The sequence below is a fragment of the Triticum urartu genome, chromosome 2 (genome assembly GCF_003073215.2).
Source record: "Triticum urartu cultivar G1812 chromosome 2, Tu2.1, whole genome shotgun sequence".
Classification (NCBI taxonomy): Eukaryota; Viridiplantae; Streptophyta; class Magnoliopsida; order Poales; family Poaceae; genus Triticum; species Triticum urartu.
In genome coordinates this window covers 486,112,497-486,140,068 of record NC_053023.1, presented here as the reverse complement: position 1 = coordinate 486,140,068, position 27,572 = coordinate 486,112,497, and the positions used below count along the sequence as shown (strand labels likewise).

Here is a 27,572-nt window from a genome sequence, read left to right as displayed (position 1 = left end):
TCATGAATTTCAGACGAGTTTTGGATTTACTAGAATTTAAAAACAAAGTATCTCAACACGTTTTGCCGGCAATCAATGGTGCCCTGGTGTTTGAAATTCATTCCCGTTTCTTGCATTGGACCTAAGCATGCACCCAAGGACAAAGATTTGATTTTTCAACCAATTTATATGCACTGGAGCATGTGTATGTAGTTCAAATTTGAATTATGCACATAAATGCATTGGGAACTCACTTAGTGCATAAAAATGTCCAAACGAACCCCGCAAAATCACACAAATTGGCACAACACTCCTGTTGTTCTATGTTGACGTGAGAAATTTTTTGAAAGCAATAAGAGGCAATGGATATCGTTTCGTTCCCAAAGGTGGGACGTTCCCTCGCGAAACCATCATGCTTTTTGTGAGAAGCTTTGTTTTGTGCGAAGCATATACCCAAACCTGCCCCAAATGGGACAAAAGATTTATCACGGCATGTTGATGCCGCTCCATGATAGCATGCCAAGTTTCATGAATTTCAGACGAGTTTTGGATTCACTAGAATTTAAAAACCAGGTATCTCAATGTTTGCGGGCGAGTGACGGTGGCAGGGTGTTTGACATTCATTCCCATTTCTTGCCTGGGACCAAAGCATGCATCGAAGGATAAAGATTTGATTTTTCAACCAATTTATATGCACTGGAGCATGTGCATGTAGTTCAATTTGAATTATGCATATAAATGCATTGAAAACTCACTTAATGCATAAAAATGTCCAAACAAACCCCAAAAAATCACAAAAAATAACACAACACTCCTGTTGTTCTACGTTCATACAAGGAAATTTTTGAAAGCAAAAAGAGGCAATGGATATCGTTTCGTCCTCAAAGGTGGGACGTTCCCTAGCGAAACCATCATGCTTGTTGTGAGAAGCTCTGGTTTGTGAGAAGCATATACCCAAACCTGTCCCAAATGGAACAAAAAAATTACCACGGCATGTTGATGTCGCTCCATGATAGCATGCCAAGTTTCATGAATTTCAGACAAGTTTTGGATTTACTAGAATTTAAAAACCAGGTATCTCAATGTTTGCGGTCGAGTGACGGTGGCAGGGTGTTTGACATTCATTCTCATTTCTTGCATGGGACCTAAGCATGCACCCAAGGACAAATATTTGATTTTTCAACCAATTTATATGCACTGGAGCATGTGCATGTAGTTCAAATTTGAATTATGCACATAAATGCATTGAAAACTCACTTAATGCATAAAAATGTCCAAACGAACCCCGAAAAATCACAAAAAATAACACAACACTCCTGTTGTTCTATGCTGGCACGAGAATTTTTTTGAAAGCAATAAGAAGCAATGAATATCGTTTTATCCCCAAAGGTGGGATGTTCCCTAGCGAAACCATCATGCTTGTTGTGAGAAGCTCTGATTTGTGAGAAGCATATACCCAAACCTGCCCCAAATGGGACAAAAAAATTACCACGGCATGTCGATGCCGCTCCATGATAGCATGTCAAGTTTCATGAATTTCAGACGAGTATTGGATTTACTAGAATTTAAAAATCTGGTATCTCAATGTTTGCGGCCGAGTGACGGTGGCAGGGTGTTTGAGATTCATTCCCACTTCTTGCATGGGACCTAAGCATGCACCCAAGGACAAAGATTTGATTTTTCAACCAATTTATATGCACTGGAGCATGTGCATGTAGTTCAAATTTGAATTATGCACATAAATGCATTGAAAACTCACTTAATGCATAAAAATGTCCAAACGAACCCCGAAAAATCACAAAAAATAACACAACACTCCTGTTGTTCTATGCTGGCACGAGAATTTTTTTGAAAGCAATAAGAAGCAATGAATATCGTTTTATCCCCAAAGGTGGGATGTTCCCTAGCGAAACCATCATGCTTGTTGTGAGAAGCTCTGATTTGTGAGAAGCATATACCCAAACCTGCCCCAAATGGGACAAAAAAATTACCACGGCATGTCGATGCCGCTCCATGATAGCATGTCAAGTTTCATGAATTTCAGACGAGTATTGGATTTACTAGAATTTAAAAATCTGGTATCTCAATGTTTGCGGCCGAGTGACGGTGGCAGGGTGTTTGAGATTCATTCCCACTTCTTGCATGGGACCTAAGCATGCACCCAAGGACAAAGATTTGATTTTTCAACCAATTTATATGCACTGGAGCATGTGCATGTAGTTCAAATTTGAATTATGCACATAAATGCATTGAAAACTCACTTAATGCATAAAAATGTCCAAACGAACCCTGAATAATTCCAATTCTTTTATGACACACATATAGTTGCATGTTCACTGCAGATAAAAGGTCTAGCAATTCAAACACCGTCCATGGCCGCTGTGACCCCATTATGTAGTTCAAATCAAGACGAAAAATCAAGTAGATCCCACACAGTTTATTATAACCAACCGTGTGAGATGCAGCATAAAATATCTTGGAGCACCGTCGGAGTATAGTACGCATACGGCTTACGGAGAAGGTGCGACAGCTACAGTCCACAGCCCACTCTGAATAAGCGACCTATCTGATGACACTTTGCGCGCCAGTTTTTTTGCTGAAGCGATTCCAAATTTTTGTTTTCCGCGGAAATATCTACCTCCCCGCCCCCTCCCCCTTACCAAAAGCCACATTTCCCATGTTTCTCCTTCCTTTCCAAGTTGAAACATTCACTCCTTGCTTGCAGCGCCGCCTCCTCGCCGGCGACACTCCTTCACGCTGCTCGGCCTCGCCTATCCAGGCAGGTAATCCACACCCTACCCCCATCCTCCTCCTCCTTCCATGTCCCACATGCCCCGACCGTCGGCGCGAGCGCGACACCTTCCACCCAAATCACCGACCCCTCCACCAAATAAGCGTCGGCCTAAGCCATGGTGCACGCAGTATAGCCAGGATCTCAAGGAGCATTTGGCAGCGGAGAAGAAAATCGCGTCCGCATGCGCGGATGAGGTCGCGATAGCTGCCATTCGTGCCAACCCCCAGATCTTGGAGGAGCACCTTGCCATTTGCTAGCTATGCCGGTTAAGCATGCTCGGTTTACCCGTTGCGTGTGCTGCTCCTGCCTTTCCTTCACAAATTCTAGTGAATTGTGCTATCTAATTTACCATGCAATCTATTGCTCCAGTGTATATGTTCTATATGTTGTGCAATGTGGTGTTCAGTTAACTGCTTGGTTCAATTCTGCAAATGTGATGTTTAATTCTTCAGGGTGCAATATTTCCAAGTTGTTAAGAATGCTTGGTTTGGTTAACTGTCTGATCTTCTATTACGAATATGTTATATTGTGCAATGTGGTGCTCAGTTAACGTTTGGTTCATTTGTTATGGTGTTTAGTTAACTGATTGGTTCAATTCTGCAATGTGATGTCCAATTGTTGTGGCTGCATTCTGCTATTGTATACCATGTGAGGAATAAATCAAATTTGGTTGCACTTAATACATGATAAACATATACAAGTGCTACATTTCCTAGTTCTTAATCATACTTGGTTTGGATAAATGGGTTTTCCATGTGGCTTGAATTAATCTGGTGAATCTGCAATGTGCTTATTTATCATCCACATATTTTAATGATAGCATGCGAACCTTACTTAACCTGGTGACTAACTACCTTATATGTGTTGCAGGGAAATAATGAGAAGCACTGAGGTTTACAAGATGGTACTAACTATTATACCTTGCATTTTTATTCCTTTTCCCCATTTCCAATATAGAGAAGATATTTGTGCACATCCTTTTTTTCAGGGTTCACTGATGATTACCTCTCAAACCATCTCTGTGGTCAGGAGGCGAGGAAAGTTTTCATGCAATACCCACAATTCAATATTGAAGTGTTCCTGAAGAGGTCGAAGGATGGACGATCAATCATCCACACGCACTGGCCTAAAGTTGCAAAGACCTTCAACATGAATGAAGGCTCAATATTCGCCTTCCGCTTCAGCAGTTTTCCAGATGAGATGCATCTCTCTATGTACCGTCTATGATGCTAATTTTGAAAGGTTCTAGATGTTGCATGTGAAACTTGCTGATGGTGTAGTTGTGCAATGGGGTAGCTGAGTGCTGAAGCTATATCAGGTTGTACTCCGATGTATTTCAATTATGAAATCCTGCTTCCTTAATATGGAAATGGAATATATTATGTGCTTAATATGAATGTCAATTAGATTAGGAAATGGATTATTACTAATAGGGCAATTAGCCCACTAATTGGCCAATTAGCTTGCTAATTGGGTTTTCCTATTGCAAACGATTATTGAGAAAACACCGTGGGCGATGACCTCAGGCAACGCATACAGTTTCTAGGAATAAACCGCGTTGGATCAATGAACAATCACACACAACATTTTCTTGAAAACTGTTTGCATTACGCCACCTTGCGCAAACGTTTTTCTTGGAGTGACTGTGTGGGATGTATATACGAACGGAAACGTTTAGCGGGGACTGATTTTATGGATGTACTTACGACCAGAAACGATTTTGCATGTATAATTGTATTTTTTTTAGCACTACTGTACGTATAACCGTATTTGGTTGCTCGTCGGTCGCACACGACCTCATTTTGCCGAACGTGTGTGCCAGGAGGGCATATCCCCAACGGTTTCTGGGTCGTGTGGGAAGGACCCCCCTATCGCCCACACTCACTAGGTGACGGTTCCAAACACCATCGCGGAAAGGGGTTAAAAACCGTTTGTATAGCACCGACGTGTACCAGTATAAAATTTAATTTCTGTTTGGGAACCGCCTATGATATATCTAGCATGGAAAGTATTGGGAACTACTCGATCGTTCTCGTTGACAGGAAAAGCATGCCTCCCAAAATGTTTTATCTCTATCTTTTTCGCTTTGAGCTCTGGCACCTCTACAAATCCTTACTTCCCTCCGCGAAGGGCCTTTTTTTTTACTTTATGCAATTTTTATTTTATTTTGAGTCTCCATCTTCTCTTATAAAACACCAACTAAGGGGCACTATGATCGTACTTGAGCATTGGGTGTAGCTAATATGCGAGTGTATTTCATGAATGGATCAATGATTGAGCATAATGGACTAGGGATAACTTGCTTTAGCGTTGATATTTTGAAAGACATGGTTGCTTGTTGATATGCTTGAGTATTAAAGTCTTCATGTCAAAACTAGACTATTGCTTTGAACCATATAAAAGTCCAAATGTCCATGCTATAAAAGAAAGAATATGTGATGAACATGTTAGGCAGCATTCCATATCAAAAATTCTGTTTTTATCATTTACCTACTCGAGGACAAGCGGGAATTAAGATTGGGTATGATGATACATCTGTTGGGAACATAGCATGCAATTTCAAAAAAAAATCCTACGATCACGCAAGATCTATCTAGGAGATGCATAGCAACGAGAGGGGGAGAGTGTGTCCATGTACCCTCGTAGACCGAAAGCGAAAGCGTTAGGTTAATGCGGTTGATGTAGTCAAACGTCTTCGCGATCTAACCGATCAAGTACCGAACGTACAACACCTCCGAGTTCAACACACATTTAGCTCGATGACATCCCTCAAACTCTTGATCCAGGAGAGGGTCGAGCGAGAGTTTCGTCAGCACAACGGCGTGGTGATGGTGATGGTGATGTGATCCGCACAGGGCTTCGCCTAAGCACTACGACGCTATGACCGAAGGAGTAAACTATGGAGGGGGGACGCCGCACACGGCTTGGAACAATTGGTGTGTATCCAAGGGGTGCCCTGCCCACGTATATAAAGGAGGAGAGGAGGAGGCCGGTCACCAGGGGCGCGCCAAGGAGAGGGGAGTCCTACTAGGACTCCAAGTCCTTGTATGATTCGCCCCCCCTCTTTTCCTTCTCATGGAGGTGAAAAGGGGGAGGGAGAGTGAAGAGGAGAAGGAAAGGGGGGCGCGCCCCCTCCCCTAGTCCAATTCGGACTCGCCATGGGAGGGGGTGCGGCCACCCCTTGTGGGCTTCCTCCCCTCTCCCCTATGGCCCATGTAGGCCCAATATTTTCCCGGGGGGTTCCGGTAACCCCTCGGTACTCCGAAAAATACCCGAACTACTCCAAAACCATTCCGGTGTCTGAATACCATCGTCCAATATATCAATCTTTTCCTCTCGACCATTTCGTGACTCCTCGTCATGTACGTGATCTCATCTGGGACTCCAAACAATCTTCGGTCACCAAAACACATAACTCATAATACAAATTGTCATTGAACGTTAAGCGTGCGGACCCTACGCGTTCGAGAACTATGTAGACATGACCGAGACACATCTCCAATTAATAACCAATAGCTGAACCTGGATGTTCATATTGGTTCCTACATATTCTACGAAGATCTTTATCGGTCAAACCATAATGACAACATACGTTATTCCCTTTGTCATCGGTATGTTACTTGCCCGAGATTCGATCGTCGGTATCCTCATACCTATTTCAATCTAGTTACTGGCAAGTCTCTTTACTCGTTCCGTAATGCATCATCTCGCAACTAGCTCATTAGTCACATTTCTTGCAAGGCTTATGTGATGTGCATTACCGAGAGGGCCCAGAGATACCTCTCCAATACTCGGAGTGAAAAATCCTAATCTCGATCTATGCCAACCCAACAAACACCTTCGGAGACAACTGTAGAGCATCTTTATAATCATCAAGTTACATTGTGACGTTTGATAGCACACAAGGTGTTCCTTCGGTATTCGGGAGTTGCATAATCTCATAGTCAAAGGAATGTGTATAAGTCATGAAGAAAGCAATAGCAATAAAACTTAACGATCATTATGCTAAGCTAACGGATGGGTCTTGTCATCACATGAGTCTCCTAATGATGTGATCCCGTTCATCAAATGACAACGCATGTCTATGGTCAGGAAACTTAACCATCTTTGATTAATGAGCTAGTCAAGTATAGGCACACTAGGGACACTCTGTGTAACGCCCCGAGACCGATGTGCCAGGTGTCCTCCGCTTATTTGCTGTTGTTGGCTTGTCATTTTCTTGCGTGTTGCATTCTCTCTTTTAAATCATTTCAACGGTGTTTCTCTTGAGTGGGCCCTAACCCACAGGTCTTTTCCCAGGATCTTACCTGACTCTTCTTATTTCTCCCGAAGCTTTTCAAATTCATCTCAAGGTTTGACGTAAGAATGAGTTATCATCGGTCAAATGTATTTCTCCAAGATCTTTTAAATTATTTTCATCTTTGCCTCAACCTCTCCTTTTTTTAATCATTCCGGAGTGTCTCAACAATTTGATGGTATTTCCCGTCGTCATTCTCGGATTTTGAAGACCGAAGAAGATTTTTGCCTCCATATCTTATCCGTTCTCAGAGATTCGTGGTTCTAATTCGAGGCCATCCTCTCATAATTGTTTGATTGAGAGAATTCTTTTTATCTATCTGGAGCAATTCAGGAGCCTTTTCAGTTTGCTCATCCGGAGCCCATCATCTAAGATTTATTCATTCTCAGCTTTCAGCTATCATTCTCCAAATTCTACCGGTGCTTTGTGCAAGTGATCTTTAATCGGCTCGTGATCTCTTCGTTCTCACGTATCTAAATCCTCTCAAGCATCTTCGTGTATTTGCTAATTCTTCCCGGTGTTTCTTTATGTTTTATTCGTTCTTTTTCAATTCTCATGGTGGTTCGTTCAAGAGTGCTCGTCATTCGTTGTTATATCAATTCTTTCGTTCTTTAAAATTCTACCGGTGGTTCTTTGAAGACCTTCTCAAGTTGGCGCTATATCTATCTTAATCTTTTCTACGAGAATAAGTAATATGTCGAATCCATTGATTGTCATCAATTTAATTGGTGAAGGATAAGCATAATGTAATTCTAATTCTTGTTTTATCCAAGTGGTTAATTCCCTATTCCGGAGGTTCATCAAAATTCTTGATCTCAATTGTTCATCTTATTTTTTCTTCCCGGAGTTCCAAGCTCTAATTATCACGGAGATCCATCTAAATCATTACAAGGTTTCACTTTGTGTTTTCAACTTCTCTTTCTTTTCGTTATCTTTTGTTTACCGGAGTTCTTCTCGAAGGTTCTACATGATGGTTCATCAAGGATTTATATTCCTTCTCGAAACGTTCATCAACTTTCTTTTCAGAGGAGCTCAAGTTTTCATCATCTTGCAATCTGGAGTGCAATTCTTTCTTCCGTATCAATAGAGGTGGTATTATGTCATTCTTGATAATTCGAGTTCATGTTTCATGATTCACATGTTGTCAAGGATGAGATATTTTAAATCCATCAACCTCTTCGTTGGAGTTATCTTGGGTTATTTTTCACCTAAAACTTTCCCTAAGGTTTATTGCTATTTATGGTGCTTATATATGACCCAAGTTCTTCATTTATCCTCCCGGTGAAATACGTTCTCGTCTCCTTGGTCATACCAATCCAATTCTTTTTCCCGTGAGTGGCAGGTTGTCACCTCATAATTTGAGATGTATCCCATAAGACCATTTAAAGCTTATTCTTTTCGTTGTTGGTTTTTCCAACAATTCCGTATGAACCTTCTCCTAAAGATGCTTTTTCAAGCTCATTTGAGGTAGAACATGTTGTTTTTCTTCTCCCTTCTTTTCTTTGCATTCTTTCATTCCTTCCGGAGGCATTGTGATGTTGCTCTTTTTCAGTCATCATCTCGAATCATGAAGATCATGATCTTTTCATGCTTATCCTATTTAACCGGAGTGTTGTGACCTTTTTCTCAAGTTCTTTCATTTTATCAAGTTTTTCATCTCTTTTCAACCGGAGTGCTATCCGAGATATTTCTTACCCCTTGTTCCATTCATTCAATAGTTACGGAGGCAGTGTATTGTGATTTCATCAAGTATCCTCTCATCTTTTCAAGTTCATGTTCAATTCTTTCCATTTACAGTCGGAGTGCTGCCCAAATTATATCATTCTCAATCCTTTTCTATCTTGTTTCAACCGGAGTGGTTTCAATATTTATCTTGCCCTTCAATCTCAAGGTTCTAGTAATGTTCTTTGTTCCTCTTTTCTATCGGAGTGTTTTCAACTTCGTTCATCTCCGTTGTATTCTTTCCTCAAAATGGCTTAACCGTTGCAAGGTTCTTTGGGTCTCACTCGTTTGTCAAAGAAGCAACTTAGCTTTACCTCTTCTCTCTCTCTTCCGTTGCCCCTCCGGTGCCATTCTAGATCTCGGGACGAGATCCTCTCGTAGTGGTGGAGTGTTGTAACGCCCCGAGACCGATGTGCCAGGTGTCCTCCGCTTATTTGCTGTTGTTGGCTTGTCATTTGCTTGCGTGTTGCATATTATCATGTCATCATGTGCATTGCATCATCATGTTTTCTAAACTTGCATCCGTTCGGGTTCCCCAGTTCTGTCCGTTGTCCGTTCTGAGCCCACACACACTTGCACGCGCCCACGGCACCTCCGAAATATTATTTTATAAGTGGACAGAAAATGTTCTCGGATTGGGATGAAAGTTGGCGTGTGGTCTTATTATAGTGTAGGTAGGCCGCCTACCAAGTTTCATCGCATTCGGAGTTTGTTTGACGCCCCAATGATTAACTATAGCGGCAGTATAGCCGGTCTAACGTCGGACGTTTTCGGTCTTCAGAAACCGTGTCGGGCTGCATCTCTCCCCTCTTCTCTCAGACCAACCCGCTCTTCACAATCCTCCAGACCCAACCTAGCCTCTCTCGTCAGCCCGCGGCCCCCCTCGCGCGCGTCCAAAGCTGTCCCGGACCCGACACGGACAGTCGTCACCGTTGGATCCGGATCAACCCCAAACATCTACAAAACGTCTCTGTTTTGTTAAGTGGACTTCCTAACATATTTTTTTCCGTCCTTCCGATTACGATCGGAGGGACGAGATAGCCCCTAACCTAACCTAACCGCTATATAACTAGTCTAACCCTAGATCCTTGGAGGGCTGTCCCATCCAATCCTTCTCCCCGCCGCCACTCCTCTCCCACCTTGGGATCCTCCCGGTGGATCCATCCACCAACCAGCGCTCCCCATGTCCCTCCTTGATTTCCGCTGCGCCCGAATCACAGCGGACAAGAGCCAACCAGCCACCACCTTCCCCTCTAATCATTCGTCGCCCGAGCCCGCAACCTCCTCTGCTACCCACGCTGCCTCCCTTCCGCCACCGTAAGGATCGCCAGCGAGCACCTCCTGGAGTCCCTGCACCCTCATCGACCAACGAGCTCCTCCCGAGGCCTCCTGCTTCCCTGATGCCCGTCGTCCCGAGCCCCAGTGCTCCAAGGCCGGCCCTCCTGCAGCGCCTCGTCCCGCTCCTCTTCTTCCCTTTCTCTCCCTCGTTGCTCTCTCTCTTTCACCCGGTTTCCTCTCTCTCTGTTTCTTCGCGCAGGAGCCGCATCACAGCATGGCCGGAGCTCCTTCCTCGACACTCGTCGCCGACCCCCCCTGCTTCTTCGGTCCCAGCAGGAGACAAGCCGCCGGATCTGACGCCTCACCGGAGAACGCCGTCCTCGCCCGGTTTCAGCCGCCCCTGCTTCCCGTCGAGCCTCCCTACACCAAGCCGCAGTGTCGCCGCCCATGGAGCTCCACCACCTACCGGATCTGGTGCCCCAAGACCCGATCCGTCCATTCCAGCCGCCGCCGGACCGGCAAGCCTTCCGCCGGAGCCCTGCAGTCTCGTTGTCGCCGTTGCCAAGCCCCTACCTTTGCTTTTTTCGAAACAGGAAAGAGGACGAGCGACGCCAGGCTTCGTTGACCTTTCGATCGAGCCAAACAGGCCGGCCCAGCGCGCCCCTGCCGGCCTCCTCCTCTCCACAGTTCTGGGACGAGGCCCGTGGTGAACAGCACCCGAGCTCCCCCCTGCACTATTGGGCTGCCCAGTTTCGGCCCGAGGTGTTTTTTTTCCGCTACGAATTTGTCTAATTTCCAGAGTTTGCCTGTTTTGCAGAAAAAACCCTCAGCATTCATGCATTTAATAACTAATCAACCGTGCATCGGATTAAAACAAACTTAATATGAGACTTGCTTAGATTTTTATCTAGTTTAATAACATGTCACTTTCACCCATGTTTAAAATATTTAAAATGATGTTTGTTTAAATTTGCTCCTATGCCATGTTAAAATACTTTAATTCATAACTATTTAACCGTAGCTCCGAATTTAATAAACTTTATATGTAAATGGGGTGGAATTTTGCCTAGTTTAACATGATGGCATCACTTTGCATGTTTAACAACTATAAAATTATGTTTAGGGCAGAACAGTACCAAATCTATAATATGCTCATGAGGAGTTTCCAGAATTGTTGTTCGTTGCTTCCGGCGTCATTTAACCTTGACTAGATAGGTAGTTTTCATTTGCTTCACCTCTTGCCATGCTAACAACATTTAATATTGTTGGGTACATAAATGAGAGAGAACTAAATAAGTCATGTGGTGTTTCGTCAATATGCAACTCGTTGCATAGTGAGCTCCACTTAATTTGTAGAATTGCTTGTGCACTTTGCCATGCCATGCTTCATTAAACCGGACATGCATCATATTTGGTTGTGCATCATGTCATGATTATGTGGTGGTTGTTTACTATGGTGTTTGCTTCTTTCCGGTGTTGCTTCTTCGGGTTGGTTCCGATAACGTCGCGTTTGTGAGGATCCGTTCGACTACGTCTGTTTGTCTTCTTCATGGTCTCGTTCTTCTTCCTTGCGGGATCTCAGGCAAGATGATCATACCCTCGAAATCACTTCTATCTTTGATTGCTATTTGCTCGCTCTTTTGCTATGCCTATGCTGCGATACCTACCACTTGCTTATCATGCCTCCCATGTTGTTGAACCAAGCCTCTAACCCACCTTGTCCTAGCAAACCGTTGATTGGCTATGTTATCGCTTTGCTCAGCCCCTCTTATAGCATTGTTAGTTGCAGGTGAAGATTGAAGTTTGTTCATTGTTGGAACATGGAGATGTTGTTCCTTGTTGGAACATGTTTACTTGTTGGGATATCACAATATATCTTATTTAATTAATGCATCTATATACTTGGTAAAGGGTGGAAGGCTCGGACTTATGCCTGGTGTTTTGTTCCACTCTTGCCGCCCTAGTTTCCGTCATATCGGTGTTATGTTCCCGGATTTTGCGTTCCTTACGCGGTTGGGTAATAATGGGAACCCCTTGACAGTTCGCCTTGAATAAAACTCTTCCAGCAATGCCCAATATTGGTTTTACCATTCGCCACCTAGCCTTTTCTTTTCCCTTGGGAGTCGCGCTCCTGAGGGTCATCATTATTTTACCCCCCCCGGGCCAGTGCTCCTCTGAGTGTTGGTCCAAACTAGAGTCCTGTGCAGCGCCCCCTCGGGGAAACTCGAGGTTTGGTTTTAGTTGTATGGAGAGCTCATCTGAGTGTGCCCTGAGAACGAGATATGTGCAGCTCCTATCGGGATTTGTCGGCACATTCGGGCGGTGTTGCTGGATTTGTTTTAACTTGTCGAAGTGTCTTGTAGAACCGGGATACCGAGTCTGATCGGAATGTCTCGGGAGGAGGTCTATTCCTTCGTTGACCGTGAGAGCTTGTCATGGGCTAAGTTGGGACACCCCTGCAAGGTTTTGAACTTTCAAAAGCCGTGCCCGTGGTTATGGGAAGATGGGAATTTTTTAACGTCCGGTTGTAGAAAACCTAAAGTTGACCTTAATTAAAATGCATCAACTGCGTGTGTAACCGTGATGGTCTCTTTCCGGCGGAGTCCGGGAAGTGAACACGGTGTTGGAGTTATGCTTGACGTAGGTTGTTCTAGGATCACTTCTTGATCATAGTTTCTCGATCGTGCTTTGCCTTCTCTTCTCGCTCTCTTTTGCGTATGTTAGCCACCATATATGCTAGTCCCTTGCTGCAGCTCCACCTCATACTTTTACCTTACCCATAAGCTCAAATAGTCTTGATCGCGAGGGTGCGAGATTGCTGAGTCCTCGTGGCTCACAAATACTTCCAAAACCAGCTTGCAGGTGCCGAAGAGTTCGTGCAGATGACGCAACCAAGCTCAAGGAGGAGCTCGATGAAGATCTTGTCCTTTGTGTTGTTTTCGTTCTAGTTGATCAGTAGTGGAGCCTAGTTGGGGTCGATTGGGGACCTTTGTCGCTTTTGGGGTTCTTCTTTTTTTTTGGTTCCGTAGTCGGACCTTGATTGTATTTGGATGTTGTAATGCTTTATTCATGTAATTGTGTGAAGTGGCGATTGTAAGCCAACTATGTATCTCTTTCCCTTATGTATTACATGGGTTGTGTGAAGATTACCTCACTTGCGACATTGCTTTCAATGCGGTTATGCCTCTAAGTCGTGCTCCGACACGTGGGAGATATAGCCGCATCGAGGGCGTTACACTCTGTTTTGTCTATGTATTCACACATGTATCAAGTTTTCGGTTAGTACAATTCTACCATGAATAATAAACATTTTATCATGATATAAGGAAATATAAATAACAAATTTATTATATTTCCTTCAACGTCTCCAACGTATCTATAATTTTTTATTGTTCCATGCTATTATATTATCATTTTTGGATGTTTTACAATCATTTTATATCATTTTTTGGTACTAACCTATTCACATAGTGCCAAGTGCCAGTTGTTGTTTTTTGCTTGTTTTTCCATCAGAGAAAATCAATACCAAACGGAGTCCAAACGCAGCAAAACTTTTTGTGGAATTTTTATGGACTAGAAGACATCCAATTAATGGGCCGGAGAAGCACCTGGGGGGTGCCTCGAGGGGGGAACAACCCACCAGGGCGTGCTTGGGCCCCCAGGCATGCCCAGGTGGGTTGTGCCCACCTCGTGGCCTCCCGCACCGCCTCTTTGATCTATAAATACCCCAATATTCCAGAAACCCTATGGGAGTTGACGAAAATCAATTCCAGCACCACCAGATCTGATCTAGACACCATCAGGGAGGGGTTCATCATGTCCATTGGTGCCTCTCCGTGATGCGTGAGTAGTATTTTTAGACCTTTGGGTCCGTAGTTAGTAGCTAGATGTCTTCCTCTCTCTCTCTTTTGATTCTCAATACAATGGTGTCTTGGAGATTCATATGATGTAACTCTTTTGCGGTGTGTTTGGTGGGATTCGATGAACTTTGAGTTTATGATCAGACCTATCTTTTTATCCATGAAAGTTATTTGAGTCTTCTTTGATCTCTTATATGCATGATTGCTTATAGCCTTGTATTTCTTCTCCGATATTTTGGTTTTGTTTGGCCAACTTGATCTATTTATCTTGCAATGGGAAGAGGTGCTTTGTGATGGGTTCGATCTTGCGGTGCTTGATCCTAGTGACAGAAGGGGAACCGACACGTATGTATCGCTGCTTTTAAGGATACCAAGATGGGGTCTATTTCTACATAAATAGATCTTGTCTACATCATGTCATCGTTCTTATTGCATTACTCCGTTTTACCATGAACTTAATACACTAGATGCATGCTGGATAGCGGTCGATGTGCGGAGTAATAGTAGTAGATGCAGGCAGGAGTCGGTCTACTAATCTTGGACGTGATGCCTACATAATGATCATTGCCTGGATATCTTCATGATTATTTGAAGTTCTATCAATTGCCCAACAGTAATTTGTTTACCCGCTGTTTGCTATTTTTCTCGAGAGAAGCCACTAGTGAAACCTACGGGCCCCGAGTCTCTTCTTTATTATATTTGCCTTTGCGATCTATTTTTATTTGCTTTTATTTTCAGATATATTAAATAAAAAATACAAAAATACTTTGTTGCAATTTATTCTTATTTATTTTATCTCGCGAGATCTATTTATCCAATCTATCATATTTTTGCCCCGTCCACTTGCCAATTTCTGGCGTCGTTGCCTGAAAGGGATTGACAACCCTTTTAATACGTCGGGTTGCGAGTATTTTTTATTTGTGTGCAAGTGTCATTCACATAGTGTTGCGTGGTTCTCCTACTGGTTCGATAACCTTGGTCTCATCACTGAGGGAAATACCTACCATTGTTGTGCTGCATCATCCCTTCCTCTTTGGGGAAATACTGACGTAGTTCAAGCAGACATCAGCAGGCAGGAGTCGGTCTACTAATCTTGGACGTGATGCCTATATAATGATCATTGCCTGGATATTGTCATAATTATTTGAAGTTCTATCATTGCCCAACAGCAATTTGTTTACCCGCTGTATGCTACTTTTCTCGAGAAAAGCCACTAGTGAAATCTACGGGCCCTAGGTCTCTTCTTTATCATATTTGCCTTTGAAATATATTTTTATTTGCTTTTATTTTCAGATCTATTAATCCAAAAACCCAAAAATACCTTGCTACAATTTTATTTATTTATTTTATCTCGCGTTCCCGCGAGATCTATTTATCCAATCTACTATAATTTTATCCATCTTTTTACCCGGGAGGGATTGACAACCCCTCTTTTACGTCGGGTTGCAAGTATTTGTTCTTTGTGTACAGGTACCATTCACGTAGTGTTGCATGGTTCTCCTACTGGTTTGATAACATTGGTCTCATCACTGAGGGAAATACCTATCGTAGCCATGCTGCATCATCCCTTCCTCTTTGGGGAAATACCGACGTAGTTCAAGCCGCATCAGGTAACAGGAGACAAAGGGGACAATATTTACCCAGATTCGGACCCTCTCGAAGAGGTAATACCCTACCTTCTGCTTTGATTGTATTAATGATGATGTGAGTACAAGCTTGATTTACCTCAAGATCGTAAGTTGTGTTCTAACCCTAAGGCTAGGTGGTTGTAATTGTGACCGTGGTATCTATGGATTAAACCCCTCAGCTTATATAGATGCCGAGGGTAACTAGGGTTACACGTGGTCGGTTGCCCATCCAGGGATACATACGCCGACGGCCGATGCTGTCCTTGGAGTACACGTCAAGTCTTCGGCAGAATCCATCTTGATCATGTTGAAGAAGTACATGTCAAGTCTTCGGAGTTGGCATCGCCATCCCCACCCTGGTGGCGCACGACCATGGTGAAGGAGGAGCCCTCCCTGGCGACCGCGAATGTGCGCGCCCGCCTCCTTTACTATCTCGACCGTGGCGGCATTTCCTCGCCCTCGCGCACTAGGACGGCGATCGACAAGACGTCACTCGAGGAGGATCGCTGGGAGCGGTGCAACACAGTGCATCATTCGACCTTCGTGAAGTCGAACGCGACACCGGACTGGGTGCGCATCGACCCAGACCTTGTGTTGGCCCAGGCTGAGGATCAATCTAGGACTACCACGTAGACTTCCTCCTGTCGTCGGCGCCAAATCAACGACCAACTCTACAAGATTGGATTGTCTGAGTTCGAGCGTGCCACCCTTGCCCTTGCCGGCAACGGGGCGGGAAGTGTGGGCCGGAGTCTGCGCCTGACCGTCGCCGCGAGCCGGACGCGGCCGATCATCTGCTTGAGGAGGAGCGGCTTTGCCGCGAACGCGCAGCGCCGACCGATCAGGGCTACCGCGACCCCTGGGCAGTTGTCCTCTGGAAGGACGACGACGACAACGGCAACAGGGACGTCAACGCAGGTGCCGACAACCTCGGAGATCATGCCTATTGGATCAACTTCCGATACATCGCATAATTTAATTACTTTTTAAAAAAATTGTTAACCCTGTTGAATAGCGTTTGTTGTGCATGTAATATAAGAAACTTGTTTAAATTTTGTTCATTTTCATGCATTTTGTATGTTTATTTAAATATCCACTTGAAATATGGGCAAATATTTGATGCATAGAGTCGGATGACCGTTCCCATATACGGGGAGAATATCTGGTGCACCGGTGCTTGTGGTGCTACCTGTGCACCGAACTCACGTTACACATTTTAAATGTTCAAAAAACTGGGAAAATAATTTAGCATATTCGCACAACATCAAAGTACGTTGTCACAAAATTTCAAGTCAAAATTTGAAACACACCTTGAAAAACAAAATTGACAAATTTAATACTGAACAGTACGTAACATAAGGTGGGCCTTAGATTTGGCCCATTGTCACATCGATATCAAATTTATCATTTTCATATCTTAAGATATGTTTCAAATTTTGACACGAAATTTTGTAACAACATACATAGATATTGTGTCAATGTGCTAGATTCTTTTTTAGAATTTTTAAAATGTTGTACGACATCCGGTGCACTGGTAGCATCACAGGTGTGGGTGCACCGGATACATTCCCCCCTATACGTTATCTATGGACACGTTGGACGAAAATTTTATTGTGTTCGATTTAATGGACTGTTTTTTTTTGTTTGAGAACCGCCTCATAGGCATTTATTCATTCAGGCCTGATCATAAAACATCAGAAACACAGAAACTACATTGAGAGGGAGAATCGAGCCCTAATACTAGAGCTTCTTTGGCACACAGATGAGCAGCCCGATTGGCTTGCCTTCCTATCCATCTCAACTCAAAGTCCTGGAAGTTTGGGAGATAAGTGCCAGAAGAACGATCCTCCCCACGTTCCCATGCATTGGCAACGTCCTGACAATCAATTTCCGTACTTATCCTTGTGTATCCATTGGCCAATGCAAACACCATTGCATCCCGGGATCCGGTCAGCTTTGTTAGAAGGGAGAGAGAGGATTGATGAAATTGTTATTGTATTGCTTGAGTCTTGTGGGCATATATATGTATAGGAGTACATGATCTACTTGGAGTACAAGACAAGTCCGAATATTATCTAGTCTATCCTATGTTTCCAATCTAATTAATATACTCAACATCCCCCCGCAGTCACAACGATAGCGACACAGACGGCGAGACTGGAGAAGAATCCGAAGGCAAGCCGACGGACCCCCCCCCCCCCACACACACACACAGTCGTAATAGTCGATACATCACGGAGTCGTGGCTGGAGTGGCAACCGGCGAGGTTGTTCAAGCAAGGCGGTAGCCCTTTGTGCCGTTTGTCGAAGTAGCCGAGAGCGTAGGGTGGTGTAGCCGTGGTCGAGGTAGCCGTGCGAAGAACGCCGTGGTCGGTGTCGAGTCAGGGGTCGCCGGTGTCGAGGTAGTCTCCGTGGAGCCGCGAAAGAAGAACAGCGGCGGCGGCGGCGGCGTAAGGAGGCGGCAACGGCTAGAGAAGGAGAGCGGCGGTGATGCTCGAAGTAGGCGAGGAACCCGACAGTGTGACGAAGACCGGCGCAGACGGTGGCGTTCCCGCGCCAAGGGAGATGGCGCGGTGCATACCGCGAGAGGTCAACGCGCGGGGACGGCGGTGGACCGCGGGCCGCGGCACTACGACCCAAAGGGGCGACATAGCGGCGGCGGGCGGGTCAGGGCGACGACGGAAGACCTCGGGACGGTTGCGGGGACCACGGGCCATGGCGCTACAGCCCGAAGGGGCAGCACGGCGGCGAAACGCGGGTCGGTGCAACCACGGGGACGGCCTCAGGACAGCAGCATGGACCGCGTGCCACGCTCGCTACGGCCCAATGGGACGACACAGCGGCGGCGCGAGGGTCGGTGCAGCCACAAGGACAACTAAGAGCGGACGACCTTGGGACGGTGGTGGACGACGGGCCACGGCACTACGGCTTGAAGAGGTGATGGAGCGGTGACACGGTCGGTGCAGCCGGAAAAAAATCACAGGGCGGCAGCACTACGGCCTGACGTGATGACACAGTGATAGCTCATTGCTCGATCGGTAAACGGACGTACGAAACTGAAAGATGATTTTCACGGGACCCGTGAAGGCGCACGCAAGCGACGGCCAGATCTATCGCGTGGCACGGATGGAGGCATGTATACAGCTGATCAGGCCGAACATGCAATGAAGATGGAGTGATTGGACGCCAAGATGAAGACGGCGGGTTCTGCAGCGGTCGCGTCACATGAGCAGGCAACTAAGCCACGAGCACACGTGTTGGACAGGAAGTTGATTCGTACATGTATACGAACTATCAGCCAACATGCACACAACACGGATCGGGCCAGCGCAACGCACGCCATGCGAGCAAAGCCGGTGCACCCACGCACGTACGTCCAACCCTATCCTGCTTGAAGTGGATGGAGGTTGACTTGACGTAGGATCCCCGATCGGATCAAGGCGACGACGGCCAGCGCATACCGACACGCGGACGGAGGCGTGGACGACGGCCGTTTCAGGCCGTCGCCTAGCACGCAAGGCTGTCGTGTCGGAGAAGATGCTAGTGTGGTCGATGCTGAAGTCGGAGTGGAGGCGCGCGAGGGTCGACGGCGAAAGAGAGAAAATCTGGATTAAGCAATCAGGAAAAAGACTCTGTAGGACAACCGGCCAATACCATTGGCGGACGAATACTAGGTACGGGCGGCGCGGCCCCCGACGACGGTCATGAGGCCGACCGCCCCGGGGGCGGCGCGGAGCGGAAGCGGCGGGCGGCGGCTAGGGTTTGGATCGGTTAAACTGATACCATGTTAAAAAGGAGAGAGTGGATTGATGAAATTGTTATTGTATTGCTTGAGCCTCATGAGCACATATATATATGAGTACATGATTTACTTGGTGTACAAGACTAGCCAGAATATTATTTAGTCTATCCTATGCATCTAATCTAATCAATATACTTAACAAGCTCGATGATGAATGGTTCAAGCATTGCAACATACTTGGAACACACTCCCTTGCAGAACTGTCCGTTAGCATCCCTGGCCACCACTCATGTGCCAGTACAATCATGAGAGCGCAGTTGAGAGCACCATCAACATTTGTTTTCACCCATCCCGGCCTCGGCGGACGCCAAACTACCTGGCTCACAGGTTTAATGGACGGTGTTGAAGATGCCCTAATCACGCACATTTGATTCCGCTAAGGAAAAGAATAATCAGACGCGAATGACCACGTCAGCTGGTTCTGGTCGACCACGCCAAATAGAAGAGCCCAAACGCTAACTTGCAAACATTTCGCCTCTTCTTCGCTTCTTCCACCCACTCTTGAATCATTCGCCTTTCCTTCCTACCCCCTACCGATCACCTTTTCCTAAACCAACGCCTCGCTTGCTCTCCCCTTGCCATGGACAGGACAAACGCCGCGGCCGCTGCCCCGCCGCCCGTACCCATGGCGGCGCCCGTCGTCCCGGTCGATCTGACGGTCGTCAAGAAGCTCCTCGGGGGCGGCGGCGACCTGGCGGTCCACGACGCGTCTGGCGGTCTCGCCTTTCGCGTCACGGCGGCGGACGGTTGTGGCAGGAGGTGCGGAGGGAGGGCGCTCCTCGACGCCTCCGGGAGCACTCTGGTCACTGCCAGGACCAGCGAGGTGATGATTCCAGCTTGGGCGTCTGCTCTGGTTAATTTAATTCTGAGTGAGAGATTCCACCATCATCAAGTCAACTTGGCTTCTTAATTCGGGTCTACTCCGCTGTTGCTTAGAAAAGTTTCAGCTTCAAGTATACTGCTTATGAAATAGGAGTAGATTGCTCGAATTTGTTTGTCCTCACTTGATTCGTATTAGTTGGATTGCTGCAAAAATGTTACACTTCAGGAGAGTTCAGGAAAGAATACAAGCACTTTGTGTCAGTAACTCAGTATCATACTTCCTCTGTTCATTGAGCTGCCAAAATGTCTTATATTTAGGAACAGAGGTGGTACCTGATAAGCTTAATTAGGCCGATAAGACAGAACAAACAATGAGTAATAGTACGAGCTGCCACAACGTCAGGTGCAATACTTGACGTAAGTTTATTTCCGTGCTTTTGTTTTTTGGCTCTCGGAAGCCTGAAGATGATGCTACATTTGTAATGCCCGCCTTAATAATTCGTGATTTATCCCTTGTTGTGCATAATACATATGTAAACTATGTCACTGAGTGGGAGGCTACTATTTTCCAGGGTGCGTGGCAGGCATTCAGAGGAATTAGTTGGGAACAGAAAGACATAATTTTTTCAACAAAGGTAATGTGTACTTCTTCAGATCGAAAGGAGGTACATGTCTTTGTCCCGCCGAGAAGCACATCTGAGGAGCAAAAACCAAGCTACATACTCGTAGGAAATCCATCTCGAAGAGCATGCACGATTATAAGGGGAAACTCCATTGTTGCTCAGGTACTATGGAAATTTTGGTTGGGCGTAATCCACTGATGATCATTATCTGTTGTCTAGTGTACTGGTCCAATGGTTATAACTTTCAACACATTTTAGACTGACACTAAAATGTCAATTATTAATTTGTGCAGACAAATCTCCCGTACAAACTCAATAAGGCCGTCTATTCAAGGCGGAAGTTTAGGGTGACGATTTACCCAGGAAACGATAACATTCTGATCATGGCAATGGTTATGACCTTCCTTGTTCAAAAATAACATAGGTGATGAATACGAACATTGCTTTCAGAAAGCTCAGAGGATGATTTAGTTCATTCTTCTCTCACTGACCAATTGCACTTACTGGACGAAAAAAGGATTCTCGAACATGCACCCAAATGCGTGTCGTCTTCTTACTGGAAAGACTGATATGTTGTAAATATTTTGTTGTTGTCCAGTTTCATTTTTATTTTTTTTGGCTAGACTACTACTGAAAGCGTCTACTTTTCTCGCATTCATTGGCATCAAGGGATGGATAGGACATGGTACTATGAAACCCAGCATTATCTTCTGATCAAGACAGCAGTATGTGTTGCATAATTGTGGCTATAATCCGGATTACCGACCAGATGTTTGTTCTAGTTGTTATGGAGGGCATGGAAAATCATACCAGAATCTCAGCCCTTGTACCGAGCTAGTGAATTTTCCCCTCAAAAGGAAGAAAATAGCTAGTGAATTTTCTTTTCTTATTAGACAATGAATGAACTATTAAATTTCCTGCGCAGGTTCCTAATGAAGCAGACGCCTTCAGTAGAAAGGCCTTAAGCCCTTGAGCACCCACACGAGAAACAGTGTTCCATTAGAATGATACATTCTCTCTGTAAACTTCTGAGAACTTGAGTAAGGCGTTCAATGAAATTCTGCAACAGGATAAGAGAAGTTGAGCACCAAAGTTTTGTCGTGTCCACTTATCGCCGATGATGAAATGTATACATTTTATAACAAATGCTATCTTGACTGAATAGATGGAATCAGTGAAAGTATGGGCAATCATTTCAGCGCTTGAATTACCAGAACCTTTGAATGCTTAGGGCGCCGTCACTTGGCGAGGTTCTCGGAGTTCACAATACACTGGCCTTGGCCTGGCATGTGTCCAGATGAATTGTATCATGTCATGAGCAATAATGAAAATGTTAAATTGCATTTGTTCAGCCTGGGCATTACCAAAAACATGGCATCACATGGCGACAGAGTTCCGTGTATACCTTGGCTGGCATGCCATGTGTGGCTGCTTGATCCATCCGAGGGTGTTTGTATCACTCAAAACTGTGGCTGTTTCATTTATGAAGGGTGGAGTTCTCAAAGAAAAATCTCCAAAACATCTTAGAGGGGCATTCTTGGAACGTAGTCTAAGAGTTCGGTAAAATGAAGATAAAATGCAGCCATGGAAGAAAAAATGATTTCTAATCATGTCCATATGCATCCAGGAAACAAAATGCAAAACTTTGCTACCACTCCTCCGTTCCTAAATATAAGCCTTTTTAGAGATTTCAATACAAACTACATACGAAGCAAAATGAGTGAATTTACACTCTAAAATATGTCTATATACATCTGTATATATCCCTATTAAAATCTCTAAAGAGGCTTATATTTAGAAACGAAGGTATGATACTCCCTTCATTCACAAATATAAGATGTTTTGGATATTTTAATATGGATAACAGACTAAAATGAGTGAACAAACACACTAAAACATGTCTATATACATCTGAATCAGAAAAAGAATTACTTAAACGGAGAGAGTACATGATTAGAGAGATAAGTTGCAGGGAATGGAAATTCATTGGAACTCTCACACCAAGTCCCATCTTGGATTGGATTCTCCCATATTTATTCTTCCTAGGATGCCCAAAGAGCCATTGGTATTGTACAGACATACTAATAAGTAGAACAAAACAAGATTATAAAGATATATGTCTTGGACAAAAAAAAAGATATATGTCAAAAGGTTAATATAAAGCTCAGGGCAAGATAGGTGCAACTGGCAACCTTCCCGACACAACGGCTTGGAGACATACAACGCCTTGACAAAATCGTCGAACCTATATATCAGTATGCACTTCTCTGAAGCACGGCAGCTAAGGCTCCTCCTTGCTAACTTTACCAAGTGCTCGCTGAGCAAACAGCAACTCCTCTCGCTCTCGTTTCTTCGCCAAGGCCTCCTCATCGAGCACTTGGATAGGTGACCATTCGGGTACAGTAAACCAGTCTTTCGTATCAACGGACAAATGCTCTTTCCAATCACGCCATTGAGGGCTTAGCTTCATCGCGGCATAGTCCAGTGCAGTACCAGCAACCGCTAGGGTGACTGCATACTTCACCGCCCCAAAGTGACCACCTGCAGTTCCGGTCAGTTGAGGAAATTAGAAATGGTGACGCATTGTTGGTGTGTTTAGGCCTTTAGGACATAAATATAACTTTCTTTGTTTGAATATTCAAGGCTCACAAAGCATAGTAGAACAGTGAGCAGAGTACTTTTGGACTACAGAGTCAAATACAACAGTGTGTCTCTGCAATCGTATCAAACTGAATATATTGAAATTGAGATTGTCTAGTCACACCTTACTTGATTTTTTGTTATATCCCAGTCACATTTCTTATCCATTAGATCAACATCCAAATTTTGGGCAATGATGTTAAGTTTGGTAAGACCCAATTAATCCAAAGTGAGCAGAGTACTTTTGGGCTACAGAGTCAAATACAACAGTGTTTCTCTGCAATCGTATCAAACTGAATATATTGAAATTGAGATTGTCTAGTCACACCTTACTTGATTTTTTGTTATATCCCAGTCACATTTCTTATCCATTAGATCAACATCCAATCTTCCTCGTCCCCATCCCACGTATATAGAGAATTGACTTAAATTTTAAATACGAGAAATTGATTAAGCTTGTTTGAAACTGAAAAGACAAACGGAAATCTAAGATACCAAGAAGTATCCTATGGAGGATTAACCTCACTAAAACTGAGAATTGAAGTAACTTTTTACTAAATACTGCACATATTTGGACTACAATTTTAGGTTTACTATTGTTTAAGTTGAGATGACCAGGATTAGCAAACATTCCAAGCATCTGAGAATTACTAAAACCGATTGAAATTTGCAGTAGATGCTAACTGATCTCAAATACCCATGGGAAACCAAGGTTAAATATCTTTAAGTTCCTGAAGTACAATAGAGTTAGAATGGCCGACTTGCAAATCAATCAGAAAAGGTACTCCCCGGCCCAAAATATCATAGCGTCAAAAATGATCTTACTGGAATTCTTTTTGTGTCCGTGTGTGTGTGTGTGTGTGCGTTGGGGGCCGCGGGGGGTGCTGTGGTAGTGGTTAATTTGAACAGACCAGAAGATCCCGTGGAGACCTCCGATGTGCAAAGTAATACAGGCAATCTGCCATCTCACTAAATATGGGAAAACAGACAACTTTCTCAATAGTTGCCTTGCTACTACGCCCCTGGCCACACACAGCATGTGATTATAGAAAACAAGATAAGCCCAAGGTGCCGTTTAAATTCACCCTGTGATGTTTCGTACATGGATACATTTATGTAGTTGAAAAAAAAAACTTGTACTTGCGCGAAAATAAGAGTGTCCCATTACACGAGGAGGTCATGTGGTAAAAAAATATTTTGATCATGTATGATGTAGCCAGTTGGCACAGCACTTAGCTTCTAAGCACTTGGACAAGCTCTACCAGAACGCACATGACTGACCACAATCGCACGTTTTCCCTGACCTTCAGTCCGTAATGCAATTTAATATGTATCTTGATCTGATACTGGTAGTATGTGTGATATCATAAACTTAATTCTTTCAGATATATAAGTTTGCTTGGTGCACTGTGGTGATTAAATCCATAAGAACAATGAGGAATTGAACACTATAGACAAATTTGACTTGAGGAAAACTGCAAACGTGAGTCACTGAAAGACGTTAAGTATGAAAAGAAACATAAGTCAATATATGATTGTGCAATATAATGACCAACCTTGTATTCGGCCAAGAACAGCTCCACTTGCTAGCCCACCAACAACAGAATTCATGAGGTCATCAGGTGTTGTAGCTCGAGCATCTCTTGCAAGTTCACGTGCACCTAAGTATCAAAAGAGTATGTGCTTTGCAAGTTTACTCCAACATGCTATTTGTTACCTTGATCAATTCACATGAGCAAACTAACATTTCAAAGTAGAGAAAAAGAAGTCACGGAACTGTGCAAGCGTGCAATACCATGGGAACTGGCACTAGTATGGGCCACTTTGCTGTTTAAATTAGCTTGTAGCTATATATTTAACTTGCATCCTTAAAGCAAGACTTGAGCCAGCAGGTGAAACTTGTATATAGCCAACTAAAGATCAAGACATAAACCATATTCGATGACTTAAAAGTAAGTGCATTCATCATGCCAACCAATAGAAGCTGAACCCGCAAAAACTACACTATTCCCAGAACACATATAGGGCCGTGGCTACATCCTACTTCAACATATAAACAGCCACTTACACAATTCGACACGATATTAAGCAGTAAATCCCTGGGCACATTCTTTCACTAGTCAAGTGCTGGCAGTAATAAACATATCCTGCTGTGAGCAATGTGCTGCAAGATTATAGCTGCCAGCCTGCCACGTTGTCTATGTGATTACTCATGAGCAAAGACCTTAGATCTTGTGATCAAAATATCCAAGAACGAAAAAAGGTTGCTTCAATAGAGTGATTTACATTACGAGCAATTTTACGCGATGATAATGAAGTGAACAACAGACTAAGATAATCAAATACTACTTTAAAAGAAGGCCTTGGGTAAATTTGAGTTTTTACTATGGTTAGGGCACAACATTTTGCAAACCGTTCATAGCATGGGCAGGGACAGGGCAGGCACCATATTCAAATTTCCCACCATAAATGACTAGAAACCATAATCAATGGTAAAAGGATGCATATCCAGTATCTCGAATGGTGCACTAGAAACAGGAAAAGCATTCCACCGCCGCATCATGATACCATCTACACTAAATGTTCCACGCAGAAACATCAAAAGTTGATTCAGTTCATCTCGAAGTTGCAATCAAGCCAACAAATCTGATGCCTCTGTGTTAGGGGCCTCACCTCCGTAGCATCCGGCCACGATGGAGAGGTTAGCCGCATAGGTAGCGGCAGCGCGGATCGGGCCAAGGCGCGCCCTGTGCCGCGACACCAGCCCGAACCCAGCTCCGACAACACCTGCCAAGCAACCAGGTCAACGAACTCAACAGATCAGAGATATCTCCCGAAAGTGAACGAAATCCACGACAGTTCCTCACTCCAACGGAGGCGGAAGTGAAAACGAGGGACAGGTGAGGGCGGCTCACCGGCGGCCACGACGGGGACCAAGATCCGCTCCTTCCAGTCGGCAGAGAATGGCGCTGCTGCTTCCGGCGTCCCTGCGCCGGGGTCCTCACCGTCGCCGGCCGGAGTAGACATTCGTGGTGCTGTGGTCGGGCTTGGCGTCGAGGTGACTGAACAGAGCTCGGGCTGAGTGCACGGAGGGCCCAATATCGGGTGACCTTTTCGGTGTGTATCCGGTTGATGGGCTCTCTCGCTTCTCCGCTATCGCCAGTATTGGGCTTTTACAGAGCATCTAAACTGAGCCTTTTTCTCAAAAAAATAAAAAATAATCTAAACTGAGCCTAAAGCGAGCCCTCTCACCCTATCAGTCTTTTTAACCGTTCGATTTCACATCTGGGTGATTTCTGGCCGTCAGATCTTCTTGGCAAACCTAGCAAAAAAGCTCACTCTCCAAAATGCAAGAAAAAATGATTAGCCTCTTTTGTTTGTAGGGGGTGGGAAAAAGGGGTATGGCAACTTGCTTATCTAACATGATTAGGGAATATTGCTTGGATTTTATTGGTATTCAGGAAACAATGAAGAAGGAATTTTCCTCTAAGATCTTGAGGAAAATTGATCCGGAAGAATCATTTTGTTGGAAATGGATCCCTTCTGTTGGCAAATCCGGGGGTATCTTATGCGGTATTAAACATGACACTCTCGATATCAGGTCTTGTATTGTAGGAAGGTATGTTATGAAATTTGAGTTATGGGACAAAAGAAAAAATGAACTATTCTATACTTGTAGTGTATGGATCTGCACATGAGGAATTTAAAGTAGAGTTCTTAACTGAGTTTTTTGACATGTGTAGTAACATTTCCTGTCTGTATATTGCGGGGGGAGAGTTTAATATCCTTAGACATGTTGGTGAGAAGAATAAGAAAACTAGACTTTGCATTCTTCTCATATGTTTAATTCTATCATTAATTCCTTTTCTCTAAGAGAAGTAGACATGAATGGTGGTATGTATACTTGGTCAAACAATCAACAAAACCCCACCCTTGAGAAATTGGACAGGGTTCTTATGTCCAACTCTTGGGAGAGCCTATTCCCTTTGACTTTTGTTAGGAAATTGGTGAAAGAGATTTCATATCACTGTCGCCTGATCTTGAATACTGAGGATCTGATCCCTGCTCCTGTGCAGAGGAGAGAATTTAGATTTCACTTGAATTGGCTAAAAATCCCAATTTCCTTCCCTT

General features: G+C 44.3%; 2 protein-coding genes across 2 annotated transcripts; one reads left to right on the top strand and one right to left on the bottom strand.

Moving 5' to 3' along the window:
- Positions 1-19,823: 19,823 nt before the first annotated feature.
- On the top strand, positions 19,824-21,553 carry LOC125538090 (protein LURP-one-related 7). Its single transcript, XM_048701392.1, has 3 exons — positions 19,824-20,179; positions 20,751-20,963; positions 21,095-21,553. The coding sequence occupies exons 1-3, from the start codon at positions 19,937-19,939 to the stop codon at positions 21,218-21,220; spliced, it is 582 nt and encodes a 193-aa protein (XP_048557349.1). The 5' UTR covers positions 19,824-19,936; the 3' UTR covers positions 21,221-21,553.
- A 1,214-nt stretch (positions 21,554-22,767) lies between these two features.
- On the bottom strand, positions 22,768-26,546 carry LOC125538089. The gene is made up of 4 exons (XM_048701391.1): positions 26,357-26,546; positions 26,115-26,228; positions 24,998-25,102; positions 22,768-23,342 (listed from the first exon to the last, which is right to left on the bottom strand). The coding sequence occupies exons 1-4, from the start codon at positions 26,466-26,468 to the stop codon at positions 23,083-23,085; spliced, it is 591 nt and encodes a 196-aa protein (XP_048557348.1). The 5' UTR covers positions 26,469-26,546; the 3' UTR covers positions 22,768-23,082.
- Positions 26,547-27,572: the final 1,026 nt, after the last annotated feature.

Bases quoted from the DNA above. Each gene is read 5' to 3' on its own strand.
- LOC125538090 (XM_048701392.1), top strand. From the start codon at position 19,937: ATGGACAGGACAAACGCCGCGGCCGCTGCCCCGCCGCCCGTACCCATG. The intron at 20,180-20,750 runs GTGATGATTCCA...ACTATTTTCCAG, and splicing joins TCACTGCCAGGACCAGCGAG to GGTGCGTGGCAGGCATTCAG. The intron at 20,964-21,094 runs GTACTATGGAAA...TAATTTGTGCAG, and splicing joins GAAACTCCATTGTTGCTCAG to ACAAATCTCCCGTACAAACT.
- LOC125538089 (XM_048701391.1), bottom strand. From the start codon at position 26,468: ATGTCTACTCCGGCCGGCGACGGTGAGGACCCCGGCGCAGGGACGCCG. The intron at 26,229-26,356 runs GTGAGCCGCCCT...GTTGCTTGGCAG, and splicing joins GGTCCCCGTCGTGGCCGCCG to GTGTTGTCGGAGCTGGGTTC. The intron at 23,343-24,997 runs GTTGGTCATTAT...CCGGAACTGCAG, and splicing joins TGTTCTTGGCCGAATACAAG to GTGGTCACTTTGGGGCGGTG.